At 42.1% G+C, this 17,084-nt stretch overlaps 2 protein-coding genes across 2 annotated transcripts; one reads left to right on the top strand and one right to left on the bottom strand.

Annotated features, from left to right (window-relative positions):
- Positions 1-1,823: 1,823 nt before the first annotated feature.
- On the bottom strand, positions 1,824-4,675 carry buc (bucky ball). The gene is made up of 7 exons (XM_044105082.1): positions 4,488-4,675; positions 4,257-4,409; positions 2,763-4,178; positions 2,585-2,686; positions 2,122-2,214; positions 1,980-2,051; positions 1,824-1,905 (listed from the first exon to the last, which is right to left on the bottom strand). Exons 1-6 carry the CDS (start codon positions 4,498-4,500, stop codon positions 2,020-2,022), a joined length of 1,809 nt encoding a protein of 602 aa, XP_043961017.1. The 5' UTR covers positions 4,501-4,675; the 3' UTR covers positions 1,824-1,905; positions 1,980-2,019.
- Positions 4,676-5,330: 655 nt separating this feature from the next.
- kbtbd2 (kelch repeat and BTB (POZ) domain containing 2) lies at positions 5,331-15,275 on the top strand. The gene is made up of 4 exons (XM_044105079.1): positions 5,331-5,533; positions 7,518-7,998; positions 11,759-11,924; positions 12,639-15,275. Exons 2-4 carry the CDS (start codon positions 7,826-7,828, stop codon positions 14,196-14,198), a joined length of 1,899 nt encoding a protein of 632 aa, XP_043961014.1. The 5' UTR covers positions 5,331-5,533; positions 7,518-7,825; the 3' UTR covers positions 14,199-15,275.
- Positions 15,276-17,084: the final 1,809 nt, after the last annotated feature.

Raw genomic sequence — 17,084 nt, 5'->3', positions numbered from 1 at the left:
TAGATGACAACCCTGCTTATGATGCTCTGCTTCTTCTGTGGTATGACTAATAACTTGTCAAATCAATCAAAATGGGATCTGTATCATTATGACAAACTCTTTGTCTGCATCTGTTAGCTCAAAGATTCAGATTTAGACAGGGGAGGATGTTCAAACGGTTGGTTTTAATAAAACAACTTTCAAAACTCAGATATTCTCTCTGACTAGAAGATCTAAAATAAGACATTTAACCACAAATGTAATCAGCATCTCAAATGTTGGAAGATGTAAATAAATTGTGTTCTATATTTAGAATATGTTGGTGAGTATCCAGTTAAATAATTTTTAATTACTTCAGAAAGTGAAACCCATGTATCATATAGTTTAAATAGAAATAGAGCATTTACTGTACTTTTGGTTGACTTACAGATAATGAAAACCTCCATTCAGGATTTCTCTGAAGCGCAACATATTGTAGTGCTGACTTCTGATGTCCTGAAGAAGCTGGATGTTCACAGGCATAGTCATAGAAAGTTGGTTGGAAGGAAAACATATGCTAGGAAATGGCACAACAGAGAATCACTTCAAAGAGTAGACTGAGGCATTAAGAGTCATTGTGCTACAGGAGAACCAGAACTGGATCATTATTCTCTGGTCCAAAGTTTTCAGATAAAAGTAAAGTTGGTGTTTTATTTGGAAGTGAAGGTCTCAGTCTGGTGGAAGAGTGGAGAAATGCAGAATCCATGTTGCTTGAAGTCCAGAGTGTAGTCTCCGATGATTGTCTGGTGTCTCCATGCCGTCTGCTGGTTCTGGTCCACTGGGTTTTCTGAAGTCCAATCAATGCAACCATCTATCAGGACATTTAGAGTATTTCTGTGTTACTTCTTCTCACAAGCTTTATGGAGATGCCAATTCATTTTCCAGAAGAACATGGTGCTGACCCACAGAGCCAAAGGTACCAAAACCTGGTCCAGTGACCACCGTGGTACTGCGGGTGATTCACCAGCATACTGGTCTAACCAGAACCAGAGACTCAATGGAGTATTGTCAAGAGGAAGATGACCTGAAGGCAGCCATCATACCAACCTGGACATCCTCAACTCCCCCACAGGTCGACGATGACCCCCACAGGTCGACGATGACCCCCACAGGTCGACGATGACCCCCACAGGTCGACGATGACCCCCACAGGTCGACGATGACCCCCACAGGTCGACGATGACCCCCACAGGTCGACGATGACCCCCACAGGTCGACGATGACCCCCACTGTGCTGCGTTGATGCCCAAACTAAGAACTGCGTGCATAAAAATTACTGTTTTCAGGAGCAGAACTTCAAATTGTCAAAACTGTCTTAGTCTGAAGAATATTTTCATCTAAATATTTGCAGAGATGAGTTTTACAGTTGCACCTCATCGCTAGCATAGCTGCTAGCAAAGGTACTGTCAGGATAGGCAGTATTTGAAAAATCCCACTTAATCAAATTATACTAAAAATAGCCTGTTTATTAGAAGTTTCCCTTACTGCATCCATTGGGCATCTGATTACTTTTGGAAATGAAGTAATCAGTTCACACAAATAAAACTTTTTGGTGTGAAAACTACAAAATTCAAGCTACCCAAATCCATTTCAGGCCATTAACACTTCTACCCCTTTAGGATTTCACATTTAAAAAGAGCAAGCCATGGTGGCTGGTTTAGAACAAAAGCCCCACAACAAGCTTAAATATTTATATTTTATTGGACTGACCCCAAACAGTGGCATCTTCAACAACCTTTAAGCCCATTTGTGAGATCAAGTTGTCTTTGGTGAAAGGCAGCATCACTGCAGATTTTTTTTTTTTCCTTTTATACAACTATGCTTCTTGTGCAGTGCATTACACCTGGTGCTCCATTATCCCTCAACCTTTACACCTTTAGGGGGGACCTGTAAAAACAAAAAGTGATAAACATGCAAATAGATGTTAAGACTATTGTTCATTTGGAATGATTGCCACCTACAGTTCAATTCATTTTGTTCAAAACTCAGTCAAGGAAAACGTCAACATCTTGGTTCTCCTCTCACTGTGGAGCCTGAAAAACAAATTAACATTTTACATTCACATAATGGCCAAAAAATAAACCCCTGCTCAAATAAAAATACCTCTTTCCCAACTTAATGGAAGCACCTCTTCTTCACCTTCCTGATCATCATCTCTAGGTCTGTGATACATCACCTTCCACTGAGGGCTCATTTCTACATAGTTGGGTTAAGAGAAAATTCAACAGATAAAAAAAAACAATCTTTGACTCTTTTACATACAAAATACAAAGTAGAACAGCACATGCCATTAAACTGAGTAAATCAGTCCCTCAGGGATGTGTGCTCAGTCCCATGCATTTTGCTTTTAAACATGACAGTTCTTTCAAACTGAAGAGACTCCTCTTCAGAGTCTCCAGCTTCATCAAGTTTTCTAATGAAACCAGCATGAAGGACGTTAACACGAAAAAGGAAATTTAAACCATTGGTAAGCCAAAGAGTGTTTAGCTGAAAAAAAAAAAAAACTATAGAAAAACTTAGTTTAAAAAACTAAAGAAATTGACAACTTGGGTGTGCGAACTGTTACCTTGTCGTTGCAGAGGGGTGGCATGTCTTCTACGGGGAATCGCTTCTCCAGCCGGCCATCGGCCTTGGCCTGTCGTGGCCACATCCGCTCTGCAGAGTCCATCTGTGAACAGATTTATGGTCACATCCATTCCTCCTGAATGTTTAAAAAATAAAATAAAAAAAAATTCACAACTTACCCTGGCATGTTCTACACTGCAGCTCCCTGCTGTCCAACTCCTCGGTTTCTGATTCAGCAGCCTCCTGCTGACAGGCCTCATGACTCTCCACCTGTTTCATGGAGTCTGGCATCCCTTTGTACTGGCCTTTCTTATACCAAGGTTTAGCTAAATGTCTTTGGACAGTTTGAGTCTTCCTTGGTGCAGAATGCTTCCTGACAACCACTCTAATTGGTTGCTCGCACCCTCTCCCATATACACCCTCCTCTTCAGAGTCTCCAGCTTCATCATGATACACTTTGGAGCTATGGATTTTGTTCCTGCTTGTTCCCTTTTCCAAGTTTTTCCCACAACAAGCACACACAACCCTCTTTGACTTCGGTGACCATGCATCCTCTTCATCGTCTGCCGCTGGAGGAGATCCTCCAATGACTGCCGAAAATCTCCTCCCGGTGTACATATGCTTTGGGAAGAGATCCGTGTCGTCCAGATCTGTAGAGAACATTTCATCTCTGGAAGACAGTTCATCCAAAGATGGACTGAGGACACTCATGCGCTCATGTGTAGTCTGCATGGGGAGGTAGTTGCAAAGGTAAGGGGCAGCTGGGGATGAGAGCTGCACAGCTCCAGGAGAAAAAACACCATCAAACGGTAGCTTGATGATCTGGTAGCCTTCATCAGGTTTTATTTGATCGCAGGAAGTCATGGAATCTTCTACCTTTGAGACTTTAGCCTCTGTTAAGACCAGGTGACTGGAGGGAAGTGAAGATTTGTGGTCCTTCTCAGCATCACAAATTGGAACAGTCACCGAGATATTTGATTGAATATCTGGGACCTCCATCTCATGTGAGACAAAGTGTTCGTCTGGTGCCAACTGATGGAGATATTCTTCATGAACTGAAGAGCTGTCAATAGGCAGCTCCTCCTCCAGTCTTCCTGTCCAGGCTCCGTCTGGGCTCAAATGGTCCAAAATAACTTGACTGGACTTGCCATCATAAACCCCTCCAATGGAATCATTTGAAGTCACACCTGGAGACTCCAAAGAGCCATGATTTGGCTCTGATGGCAGTGGGTGACCCTGTTTTTCAGCTTTTTCTTCTACAGGAGAAAAGATACCTGAGGATTGAGAACCAATGCCAGAGTCCTGCTCTCGGTCGGTGCTGTGAAGCTCTGTGGCTCGGATTTTATCCAAGCACTCAATTAGCTTGTTTATGGCATCGCTAGGGTCAGTTTGAGCCCCTGAACAAGCGGTCTCACGACGCCCCGGAGGTTGTGGATGGTACTGTTGACGAGGTATATCTCCCCAAGCTGGTGCTTGGAATCTAGGTTCAAACATCCGCCTGTAATCTACAGGATATAACGGGGCATGTGGTAAAACAAAGCCAGGGTACGGCATATAGGGGTACGGATGCAGACTGGGGCGGCCAAAGTTAAAACCTATAAACAGATTTTGAGAAAAATGCTCTGAGATTTACTATATGAATGCATGATCTACATGTGTGAATGGCTGAATACCTGCAGGCGGTCCAAAGTGGCTGTATGGGTTGGTAAGGTGCCAGGGAGGGTAGAGATAATACGGCTGAGAAGGTGGCTGGACGAAGAAGAAAGGTCTGGGATGGGAGCTTCTCTGAGCTCCACTGCCAAAGGGGGGAGGCTGTTTGCTTGGATCTACAGGAAGGATTCAAATAGCTTCAAACCACACATTGGTTGAACTTAATTTTAAAGTTATAAATAAAAACGACTTACCTTCCATTTTCATTCACGATCTCGCTGACTGTCGGAAATAAAACACACAGGGATGAAAATAAATAAACATCCCCAAGTTTCAGAAAAATAAATAAGTTACTTTAACAATTTCTGATTGAACAGGAGTAGAAACGTGTCGCTCTATGAAGCCCGAACGTCATTTCTACTGAGTAAAAGCCGAACTGCTGCAGCCAATTAGTTATATAGCAAACAGCTTGCGACCCGTCAGGAATGTTGCCTTCGGGATCAACCGGGAGCCTTATGTTAAAATAAGTTTAAAAAAATATATATATGTAATATTTATAATATTAAATTATTGCGTAAATATATAATAAAAAAACACATTTAAATCCATTTAATGTAGATACTTGGTTTGCTTATCTTTGGAAGGCTATTTAAGATATTTTAATGTAATCTCCTGTTTTCCTATTTTTTCTTAAAAGTTTCCACCACCTTAAAGTATTATGTTACTTTTTAATTGTCAATTAAAAGTAAATTTTTTGTGTTTGATGAATTTTTAATAGATGTTAATGCTTTGTTTCTTGAATAAATTTTAACACAGGCGAAAAGATTTCCAATATTTATCCACTTAAATCTATGCGTATAATTATGACGGAATGTGTATTTTTGTACCCTTAATATTTGTTTTTAAAATTCAAATTGTTTGTTGGAGAAGAAGTCCAGCTTTAAAAAAACAATTTCTTTGTCACGAAGAGATTTTAACTTTCTTTCTCTACTGTGCTATCACAATCTATCCAGCAGAGGGCGCCATGTCTCCATGCTACCGTTGTTTTGTTATTGTCTGTCCAGCAGAGGGCGCAATTTTTCCTTTCAAAAGGGCAGGTCACTGGGTTTGAGTGCAGTATCCTCAGTTGGCCTCTGCTCTGTAGAGGCGCCTTTGATGCGCTAAGAGGTTTGTCCGCTGCTCGGCGCCGACTCATAACAGTCTTTATCGTCTCAGTTCGGCCTCAAGGGTCCAGTTTACTCTTCATACCGACGGAAAAACATCAGGACGGTTCAGTGAGTGGAGCTCGCCGACGATTAAAGTAAGGAATGTAGTATTTTTTTCCTTATCGGAGGTGTTTTACGGAAGAGGCGATGTGTAGCTCTGGCCGTTATTAGCTTAGCTGATGCTGTCTGATTTCCCTTTCATGTTTTTTGACACCATAATCTTCTGTCACAACACCAGAGCTGGATGGTGGTATCTGACTCCTTTCTCACTGACAACCAGGCAGTGTGCCCCAGCGGGTGCCCCGTTAAACTGGGCCGGAACTGTGCAGAATGGGGAAAGCTATAGCTACCATGCTAATGCTAACATGCTGTGAATCAGGCTAGAGCCGCTGGTTCGGTCCTGATCATTTTATTTTCCTCCCAGATAACCAGAAACTCCGCTATAAAGCAAGGGCCAATCTGATCACGTCTTTTTGTTTTATCCAGGCCAGAATGAAGCCACTCAAACGGGTTGTTCCTATGGCGATACCGTGCTAATGTAGCTAATTAGCTTTGGGCTAACAGAACATGTTAACGGGACAGATTCGCAAAATGTCAGCCTCAAGATCAAAATAAACCGGCTAGTTAGCTGGGAGTGATGCTGACCTTGGCAGCTGCATCATTTCAAACAATTTTAATGAAGATTACAATATGAAACCTTGATTTTGCTTAGAAATTGTATTAGAGCATAATGTTTTGTTTTAAATAAATTTGGATAGGATTGCTTAAAAACCTGCAAGAATTAGTCTAGCAAAACCAGCACTAAGTTGTGTAATATTAAAGCCAGATTCTTGAAAAGACTCTTAATTTGTGAGAACAATATTTAAGTATTTCCATATTAGAAATGAAGATGAAAGCCAGAATAGTTAGAAATTTGGTCAAATTTGGGAAGAATTGGTTTGTATTAAATATAAATCGTTTATGCTGCTTTTGACATCATTTTATGTTTGATTTATGAACTGCAATTTTCAAACTGAAGTCCAATAAAAGTTTTTAAAACCACAGAAAAGAATATAAACTATTTAAAACACCTGGAGTTGCACTGATCAGGCCTTTTCTGTCCAATACCTGTTTTACAGTTTTCTAGGATTTATAACCTTATTTTCTTTGTTAGGTCATACTCCAAACTCTTAACACAAAAAATTATCAAAGACTTTTTCTGTTAAAATTGTTTTTATTTTGCTAATATTGTGAGAACATTCTTGTAATTGAGCAAATAATTTTATAGCCTGGCTCTAATATTTTATTGTACAACTCACAGAAGGGATGATTGAGAAAAGTCACATTTTGAAACTATTTTCTGTCTAGAAAAGAGAGTGGGGGAGAAATAGGATCTGGTATGAAAATATCTGATTTTATTTTATTTTTTTTAAGCCAAAAAATCAAAGGAAAAAAAATAATGTCAGAGATTTTATTTAGAAGCCGTATTATCAGGACAAAATGTTTGTTATTGGACGGCTCCATCTTCCCACCTGGTGTAAAAAACCTGCTGACTTCCTCTTTAAGCACTTTGAATTGCCTTTGCTGAAAATGTGCTATTTAAATAAAATTACCTTTTATTTCACTGTACAAGTGAAAGATAAGTTGTATATTTTGCTTGCATGCCTCCTTTTTATTCATTAATTTTCCTTATTGTGATATAAATAAATCAAATTCAAGTGTTAGGATTAGGTGAACATAAACAAAACAAAATGTGCAAAGGCAGAAAAGAGTCCAGTGTAGTCCAAGACAAAGGAGCTGGTTTTAAGTCAGTAAGTCCTTAAAATTGTACTTGTTCCATTGGCAGAATATTTTCACTTATTATCAGTTATGTTTACCATGTCATGTTATAAATGAAACCAGTGGAACAGATTTTAAGGAATTGTTGACTTCTATATCCTTCTGAAAAGTTACTTATAAGTTACTTTCTTATTTTAAATGTAGTGGGATATTTGCACTAGAAAATGGACCAAGCACACTTGGTAATATTTTGTGTTTTTACAGTGTATTCATTTTAATAATAATTCCTGATCAAAATAAAAGAACACTGTTGTTTTCCAGCTGCCCTTGATGTGACGGCGCCGCGGCGGAGTCGCCCTCTCTACCTCCGATCGCCCTCCGTGCCTCGCCGCATGACGTCCGATGACCGCTGACCCTCGGAGGGGAAACCCCGTCCTCACCCTGCATCCCCCACTTCCTGTGGACTCCTGATACCGCCGCCACCGTCTGACATCTCCACCTGTTCCAGTGGAGGTGTGGAGGACCAGAGAATAAATTTCCCCTTTTCAAATTTCTCCTGGTTGGTTTGAGTCCGGTTCTGCCGGCCACGCGAGTTTTCAAAGCTGGGGCGCGATTCCTGGGATGCAACCATGTCGGGTCTGAGTGAGCGCAGGCCGGTCAACACGGACTACGCCGTCTCGCTGCTGGAGCAGCTCAAGTTCTTCTACGAACAGAAGCTTCTGACGGATGTGGTGTTGCTGGTGGAGGACGCGGAGTTCCCGTGTCACAAGATGGTTCTGGCCACGTGTAGCTCCTATTTCAGGTGAGCAGGCTGCTTTATTTAACTGTTACCATGGTTTCCTCCAGAGTATTATCAGCCTGACGGGCCACCAGGCTTTACCTGCCCCTGCCAGGCTGAGTGTTTTGAAACTGGGTCTGTCTCTCTTTTTTTTTTCTGTTGTTTTCTTTATTTAATTTTAATATTTAAAATGTCTTCCAGATCCAGTGTTAAACATTCTTTGTAATTTAAAGTTTATTGATCTTTCAGAATGTGTTTTTGTGTCATTATGCCATATTACTTGAAAATAGTGTAAAGAAGAATATTTATCATTTATCGCAATAAGTTCTGGGACAATTTATTGTCGAGAAAAATTTGTTTCTGTGACAAGTCTACAGAAACAGTAGTTTTATTTTGTCCACTTCTGTATTTTCTTTGTTGTTGATCTCATATTTACAAAATTTCCTGTCAACTTGACATTTTTTAACACTAAAACACAGTGGGGCAAATGATGAACTGCCCCACTGCCCTACCAGAGCGCTTAGCAAGATTTCTGGGGGAAATAAAAATATTTTTGTGGAGATTATCCACTTTGAAAATCAATCTGAAAAAGTTTATTTATAATTTTTAGATGGCTGTAACATAAAACTATAAGCTAATTTTAGGGGCTATAACTATTCAGAGTTGGTGAGGTGCAGGTGGGTTTTTTCAGGAGAAGAACAGAGTTATCAGTAGTTGTTGTTGTCGCTCTTTTTTTTCTTCTGGGCAAAAATATTTGCCAAAATTAGCCAAGCTGTATATTTAAATACCGTAACGTTATTGGCACACAGGTAGAGAAGAGGCGTGGAGACTGTTTAGCCAATCAGGACGCAGAACACAATGCACTGTGAAAAAAATAAAACTGCACAAAAAACTCTGTGAGGCCGTGTTATAGCGAAGGTTCACTGTAAACCAACATGACAACAAAACAACAGAGCCAGTTGAGTATCATACAGATTGGATTCAGTAGTACAGGAATGTTACCATATGGCAAAATGCCTGGGTGGACCTAGCTCCGCCTTTGAGCCGCAGCTCCTCCTCTTAGCTGGAGTTGCCACCTCACACAGCCGCCCTCCCCCACTCAGCTCCTTCAGACTAGCCAGCTGCAATTAGCAAACACCTGATAGAGCTGCTGAGCTCATTATAAAAGCTAACAGTCAAAAGGTTAATGATGGAGCCATTTTTTCAACTTTATATGAATATCAACAAAGTTTTGGGTAAATTTGTAAAGGAAACGCAGCTACTGTCGACTTGAGCTCCTGGGCCGAACAAAATCACGTGAAGGTCCACCAGTGAGCCCCCGGACCGCGCTTTGGTTCCAGCTCCTGTTCTCCAACCAGTTCCTGGTAGATTCAGGGAAAAATTGAAGTAATTGCTACCAGACGTTTTGCTCTTTCATGCGCTCAGCGTTGCATAATGTAATGCTGCTGCATAATGAGATGCAGCAGTCTGTAGGTTTCAGCTGGAAATCTGCTGCATCATGCCCCCTCCCCCACGCGTTGCCTGTCTGGTGCGAACAGAGTGTTTCCCCCTCGGGGTGCGGAGGTGTCGCTGCGTTTCCGCCAAACTCCTCCTGCTTCCTCTCCATCCTCCACGCCTGGCTTCAGGGGGAGCAGCCGGACCGCAGAGCGGAGGCGGAGGGAGGGAGAGTCTGGTCACGTAGCTCTTGTTAAGAGATGGAGGGGTAAAATGGGTAATTCCGCAGGGTTGCGTAATACAGCCTGGCAGGTTTAGCCCCTGCTGAGGCCAACACACCCAAAAAAACCCTCCTCTGTATTGTTCGAAAATCACATTTCTTCTTCTTTTTACGTTTTGGTAACAAAGAGCAATGAAATCCCTGATAATTTGAGTTGTGTGTTGATGTTTTTCTGGATTATTATTTAATCTGTTGCTAAAGGTGAACCGTAAATGTTCAGTTTGGAGGCAGAAACTGGTGAAATGTTTTCCAGATGAGTCTGTTCTCTGAATGAAATGAACAATCATGCAGCAGCTGGTTGACATCATGCTTCCCACCAGAAAGCGGATGGTTTTATCCCAACAGCAGGTCTATCTGGTCTTCATCCTGAGGAGGAAGAGGAGGAGCTGGAGCCTTTTGATTGGCTGCTGGGGTTTCAACATGGCGGCGGTCTGGTCAGGAAGTCTGGAAAATAATTCAGGATTTATAACTGGATTCACTTTCAACATGGAAGATGTGCATCCATCCGGCTGTTCATCCATTCATTCATCGTTTTATCCAACATCCATCAATCCGTTGAAGTTCAACCATCAATCCATCCGTCTCCATCCGTCCATCTGTCATCCAGTCTGTTTGTCCTTCTATCTGGATGTCCAACTGTCCCTCAGTCTGTCCATTCTTTTGTCCTTTAATCTCTCACATCGTCAGCTGTCGCCATGGCGACCAGTCCTACCCTCATTCTAGGTTTTAATCTGGCTTACTGGCTTCAGGATTCCTTTGGCAAAAGCATCTTGTGAAATCAACCAAAAATAAAAATGAAGAAGCTAACTTGCTAATTTATAGGTTTCAGACATGCTAAAGTTGCCAGATTATGTCACAGCTGAGGTAAAAATAGCTGATCGGGAATAGATTTTCCTCTCTGATTTGATCACAGGTGCTCTGGTTAGTGCACCAGTTGCATCAGGAATCCCCTAAAATCAGAAAGCGCTTCTGTTTTGTGTGAGAAATGAAGGAGATAGTGAATCCTGACATTCCTTCATAATTCTAAATAATTACTTCAGTGGTTTTCAAAACGTCAGAGCTGAATCTTTCACTTCAGAGTTATTTCAAAAAGGTGCTGTTTTTCTTTAAACTGTCGAGGCTCAGTAGTTTCCTGGTTGTTGGGGTTACGTAACTCGCCGTGTGGACGCTGGTGTAGAATAACACGGGCAGCGCGGCGGTGTTGGGACTCCAGCAGCGGCCACTTCCAGGTACCCAGGCTCCGGCTGGGAGCGTTGGCGAGCTTCCAGCCGTCATTACGAGGCTCTGTGTGTTTTTAAAAGAACAACGCCAGGTTGTGAAACAGCCAGCATGACCCAGTTTGGAGACCCAAACAGAAACATCTGCTCTGACCTGGTCCAGTCTCAGTTTCTTGCACTTTAGTGTGACTTAATTTGACATATATGAGAAAAATGACCAAGAGAGGGCAGTAAAGATTAGAAAAATCTTGCAGTAAAATTTGATGCAGTAACATAGAAATGTGGCTGATTCTAGTCCCTCTATTATTACAATTCCTAGAGGTGAATTATCTGCCTGGAAGCTTTGTTAAAATGTGCTGTACTGTAGCGCACTGGGTTCCAGACGGATAATTATTTGAGTTGCGCTACACTCTCAATTCCACCAATGAGTCTTGATGAATGCTAAGTGCTATTAGCACAACTTAGAATGACTAAACTTATTGTTTCATGGAAAGAGGTGCATCCTCAACCTCCTGTCTACCTCTGTCTTATGTTTTTGGTTCTTTTGGACAGGCTGTATTGTTTCCCTGGACATGTCTGGGTTTTTAGTGATTTTGTGCAGTTTAGTAAAACAAATCACACTTTTTTGTGACTTGTGTCCAAATGAAATGTATTGCAAATGAGAACGTTTTTCAAGAGCAGCGTTTGTGTGCTTTGCACTCAGTTATACAGTTACCTATAAAAGAAGGAGGAAATGGTTCTTACTGCCACTTTTATTGTCATTTTATCACAATATTTTGTGATGCTATTATAATAATAATAATAATAAGTCCGTGTTGCCCAGCACTGCTCACCGCTTGTGTTTGCACTGCAGAGCGATGTTCATGAGCGGCCTCAGCGAGAGCAAGCAGACCCACGTCCACCTGAGGAACGTGGACCCCGCCACGCTGAAGATCATCATCGCCTACGCCTACACGGGCCACCTGGCCATCAGCGACAGCACGGTGGAGCCGCTCTACGAGACCGCCTGCTTCCTGCAGGTACGTCTCAGTCCCTCGCTCAAGTATCTTAGCATTTTGTTGAGGTACAAACACAAACTTGAACCCTCCATAATTTGGCTGTCATGTAACTAAATAATCAACGAGGGACTGATTACTCAACCTTGAGGAACCCCAGAGGGACTTTTTCATAAACGTTACCAATCAAGAGAACAGTGTAGTCAAAATCCAGTTTAGTTCTGGATTTTAATGTTCATCAGTGTTCTGCATCAAGTCTTATGGCGCTTAAGGAAGACAAATTAATCTGTCCAGATTTCTAGCTATAAAAAGTCTTGCGTCGTTTTACTTTTACCTGGTTTGAACAATATGGCTGAAAAACTTATCATGTTATCAGTGTTTCATATATTGATAATTATTGTTTGTTGTATTAAATATCTTCCACTGCAAAAAACAATATCTTACCAATATTAATGAAAAAGTACTAATTTCATTGGCAAATTATTTCACTTTAACAAGATATTTTCCTCATGTTTTAACTGAAATAATCTGTCAACGGTACTAGTACTTCCACATGAATATTAAGAAATTACTGATTTAAAACAAGCTCCTATTTCTTTCTGTAAGTTAATTTTTTCCTATTTCCAGATATTTACACAATAAACTAAACTAATCATCCTCAGTAAGACTTTGTGTTTTTGCAGTGGGTGTGTAAGGTAACCTCATTGGACAGATTTGTGATGCGTTTGTCTGGTTCAGGTGGAAGACGTCTTGCTGCAGTGCAGAGACTACCTGGTGAAGAAGATCAACGCTGAGAACTGCGTCCGCATGCTGAGCATCGGCGACCTCTTCAGCTGCAGCGAGCTAAAGCAGAGCGCCAAGCGCATGGTGGAGCACAAGTTCCCCAGAGTTTACCGACAGGAGGCCTTCCTGCAGCTCTCCCATGAGCTGCTCATCGACATCCTGAGCAGCGACAACCTCAACGTGGAGAAGGAGGAGACGGTGCGCGAGGCGGCCATGTTGTGGTTAGAGTTCAACATGGAGGCACGCTCGCAGCACCTGTCCTCCGTGCTGAGCCAGATCCGCATCGACGCGCTGTCGGAGGTGACCCAGCGCGCCTGGTTCCAGGGTCTGCCGCCCAACGATAAGTCGGTGGTGGTGCAGGGCCTCTACAAGTCCATGCCCAAGTTCTTCAAGCCTCGCCTGGGCATGACCAAGGAGGAGATGCTGATCTTCATGGAGGCCATGTCGGAGACGCAAGGCGAGAGCTACGTCACGTCGACGTCAGCGCCTACGACGATAGTGTGTTACAGCCCGCAGGCGGAGAAGGTGTACAAGCTGTGTAACCCGCCGGGAGACCTGCAGAAGGTCGGGACCCTTGTTACCCCCGACAACGACGTCTACATCGCCGGCGGTCAGATCCCCCTCAAAAACTCAATAGCCAACCATGGCAGGAGCGGGAAGCTGCAGGCCGTGTTCCGCTCGGTCGACAGCTTCTTCTGGTTCGATGCGCAGCAGAACGCCTGGGTGCCGAAGACCCCCATGCTGTGCGCCCGCATCAAGCCGTCGCTGGTCTACTGCGACGGCTACATTTATGCAATCGGCGGCGACAACGTGGGCGGGGAGCTGAACAAGCGCACGGTGGAGCGCTACGACTGCGAGAAGGATGAGTGGACTATGATGAGCCCGCTGCCCTTCGCCTGGAACTGGAGCACCTCGGTGGTGGCACACGACTGCATCTATGTGATGACCCACGACCTGATGTACTGCTACTTCCCCCGCGCCGACGCCTGGGTGGAGATGGCCATGCGCAAAACCAGCCGCTGCTTCGCCTCTGCCGCCGCCTTCGGTGACCTCATCTTTTACATCGGCGGCCTCCACGTGGTCAGCAACTCCGGCATCCGCATGCCGACCAGCACCATCGACGGCTCCTCGGTCACCGTGGAGATCTACGACGTCAACAAGAACGAGTGGCGCCTGGCCGCCAACATCCCAGCCAAGCGCTACTCGGACCCGTGCGTGCGTGCCGTGGTGCTGCTCAACTCGCTCTGCATCTTCATGAGGGAGACCCACATGAACGAGCGCGCCAAGTACGCCATCTACCAGTACGACACGGACCTGGACCGCTGGTACCTGCGGCAGCCTGTGTCCGAACGCGTCCTCTGGGATCTGGGGAAGGACTTCCGCTGCGCCGTAGGGAAACTTTACCCTTCCTGCTTGGAGGAGTCTCCGTGGAAACCGCCAACGTACCTCTTCTCCCCCGACGGCGGTGAGGAGTTTGAGGTGGACGGAGAGCTGGTGACCCTCCCCCACGTATAGCTTCTACCTCCCCCCCTCCATGACATATTGGAGGAACATTGAGGAAGGGGGGGGGCTGTAGCGTTGGCGTGAAAAGTGAGAAAGGTCCACCGGACTCAATTCCCCTCAAATATAAATCCATTCTCATTTTGGTTCTGTTTTATTTTGTCAGTGGTGACATCTGTTAGATATTATGTCGGTCATACTGTTTCTACAATGTGATAATCTCAAACTAATTTTGTGATGATGATGATGCACTTAACTGGTAAACCTTCTGGTTAACGGAAACTGTACCAAAATCTCTTCTGTCTGCTAAAGAAATACTCCACAGAAAATCAAAGATCACTGCAACTGGATGTTGAATATGAAGATATTTCAGCGCCTTCTTGTTTGAAGACTTGAGTTTAGATAAATATTTATGCAGCTTTAATAAAATAAAGTTCGGAAAACGATAAAAGTGAAGCAGCTGGGCTCAAAGGGAATAAACTGGGTGGTTTTTCAGCTCTGGGCCGGATCGTGTCCTCGTGTTGCCTTCTCATTTGTTTAAGTTTTTTCCCCCTAAGAACTGGAACACATAAAGAAGGAAAATGTGCTGCAGGGTTTTCTATAAATATAGTTTATGATCCATCTTTAAAGGAAAACAACAGATATTCCCTATTTATGGGGAATATCTGTTTGGCTCTCAATTCATGCTGAAAAAAGAAACAATTTCACACGTCTACCTTTTCATTTCAGTTATTCCCTTTTTTTGTAATTCATGTTTTAAACATTAAATAAAGAAAGATGGAAACTTTATTCATACCCAGAAGGAAGCCAAAATATACTGAATCGCAAAAATCTGCTTTCATGAAATATTGGATAGACTTTCACTGCCTTTCTGTCCACATCTGATGATTATTTTGTATTATAAAAGTAGCTGGGCTAATTAAAGTTGATGTTTACAACGCAGTTTTCACCAACCGGGCTGCAATTTCGGTTTTTCTAACCTTCGGCGACTCTAACCACGTAAAATCTAAAATATCCCAACAAAATACAGTTTGAAATGTGAAGAAAAGTCACCAGAATACTCAAGCCTGATGTAAAATGTAATTTAGTTTATGTTTTTGTAGACTGTATTTAATTTGCTTCATTTTGGGGACGTCAGTTTGAATCCTTTGGCTAATATTAGCTTAAGCTAACCAGTAAACCGTCGTGTACGGTTCTTGTTCGTTGTTGGGTCATTTGACAACCGGTCAAAGTAGAAATAGAGCAAACTACGAATTAAAAAACTATTTTAAACCGTCAGCTTTCCAAATACCGACGAACTGAACAGGAGTAGAAACAAAACGGTTCTATTTGGCTCCTGAAAATTGTCGTTGAGGGAACAACCAATCATATGAATCCGTTCGTCATCCGTCACCATTTCGTTCATTCATACTTCCGTTTTCAATCATTTCATACCTACGATCTTAAACCATTACATATTAGTTTGTATATGAGGAGTTTTTTTATTAATTACATTCATAAACATGCTCAAATCCCAACATTTCAATTATTCGTAAATTGATTTTTCACTTATTGTGGTTTGGTATTGTCATGAATAAAACTTGATTAAACCATATTGACTAAGCAACCAACACATATGCAAACATGCCTGAATTAGCTAAAATAATCTAATTGCTACTGGTAGTATTGGTTACTGGAGTCATAAAACCACATTTCCCGACAATAGACTAACATTAAAAGTGTAGACTAACAAACACATGGATAGTCATAAATCATCCTCTTTTTTTTTTTATTTGGCCGAAAACAGCACAGAAAAACAAAAATTTGTAAAAAAAAAAAAAATAAAAAATGTATGTAGAAAAATCACATTATGGAAGCCTCCCATAATGTTTGAACTTTGATTTTTAGCGGAGTATTCCTTTAAAAATAAATGGGATCATGCATTTTCTTAAAAGGCCTCGCAGACGGAGCGGGTCGTTTCCGGGGGGAAACCGAGCGGCAGGTGGAAGAAGTTTGATTAAAGACGGGGTAGCTGCAGGTCCAGCCACTCGTAGCCCCGCCTCCGCCGCTTGAGGCTCCGCCCTCTCGCTCCAACTGACCCCGCCCCCTAATTACGTCACGTCTGCTGCACACAGGTCTTCCACACAACCAGCAGTTCACACCTCAGTCTGTCTCTGTTTCTTTCTGTGCAACAAACAAAACTCCACTCGCAGTAAAAAAACAAACAGGTTCTGGGCTCATGCATTTTTTTATTATTTCTAAGCTGCTGAATTATATAAATGTATAAAAACTATATTTTTCATATGTTTAAAACGGCTGTTTTAGTGTGGAAGGGATGGGTGGGCGTAACCAGGTCTATTTTGTATTAGTGTCTTTCTTTTTTATTATTTAATACCCGACATTACTGTAGTGTGATTGTCTGTAGATCTTCATCTTCTTATCAGATTAAATTTTTTCTGGATAAGTACTGAGAAATCTTGCTGCTGATTGGCTGAGAGAGGAGAGAGAGCTCGATAAAATGTTGGGTGGGGGGTCTTCCTTCTAAAACATCTTTAAAACATGAGCACAGGTGCTACATGACAAACCTTACTAGCATGTTTGGCTGCATCATTTTTCCTTTGGCACTGTATTTTGGATGAACGTTAATTTATTAAAAAATATACCAAAAACGTTCTGCAAATGGCCTCTGGTGTTTGGTTTGTTCATACTTCAATTTTTAACACTTTTCATACCCACATATTTAAACTCGTATACCTTACATACAAGGTATTTTCATTAATTATAGCGATAAAAATGCTCAAATTTGAACTTATTCATAGATTAATTTAAAAATATGAATCTACAAATAGATTAATTTTAAGTCATTTTTAAAACAAATTTATAAATAATTTAATTATTTTAAAAAATTTTCAAAAAATATCC

The sequence above is a fragment of the Gambusia affinis genome, linkage group LG21 (genome assembly GCF_019740435.1).
Source record: "Gambusia affinis linkage group LG21, SWU_Gaff_1.0, whole genome shotgun sequence".
Classification (NCBI taxonomy): domain Eukaryota; kingdom Metazoa; phylum Chordata; class Actinopteri; order Cyprinodontiformes; family Poeciliidae; genus Gambusia; species Gambusia affinis.
Note: the sequence above shows the minus strand (reverse complement) of the source record. Positions and strands in the feature narration are given on the sequence as shown.

Coding starts and splice junctions, on each gene's coding strand:
- kbtbd2 (XM_044105079.1), top strand. CDS start 7,826: ATGTCGGGTCTGAGTGAGCGCAGGCCGGTCAACACGGACTACGCCGTC. Junction 7,999..11,758: donor ACGTGTAGCTCCTATTTCAG/GTGAGCAGGCTG, acceptor TTTGCACTGCAG/AGCGATGTTCATGAGCGGCC. Junction 11,925..12,638: donor AGACCGCCTGCTTCCTGCAG/GTACGTCTCAGT, acceptor TGTCTGGTTCAG/GTGGAAGACGTCTTGCTGCA.
- buc (XM_044105082.1), bottom strand. Junction 2,687..2,762: donor GCAGTGTAGAACATGCCAGG/GTAAGTTGTGAA, acceptor ATCTGTTCACAG/ATGGACTCTGCAGAGCGGAT. Junction 2,052..2,121: donor TCCATTAAGTTGGGAAAGAG/GTATTTTTATTT, acceptor TTTGTTTTTCAG/GCTCCACAGTGAGAGGAGAA.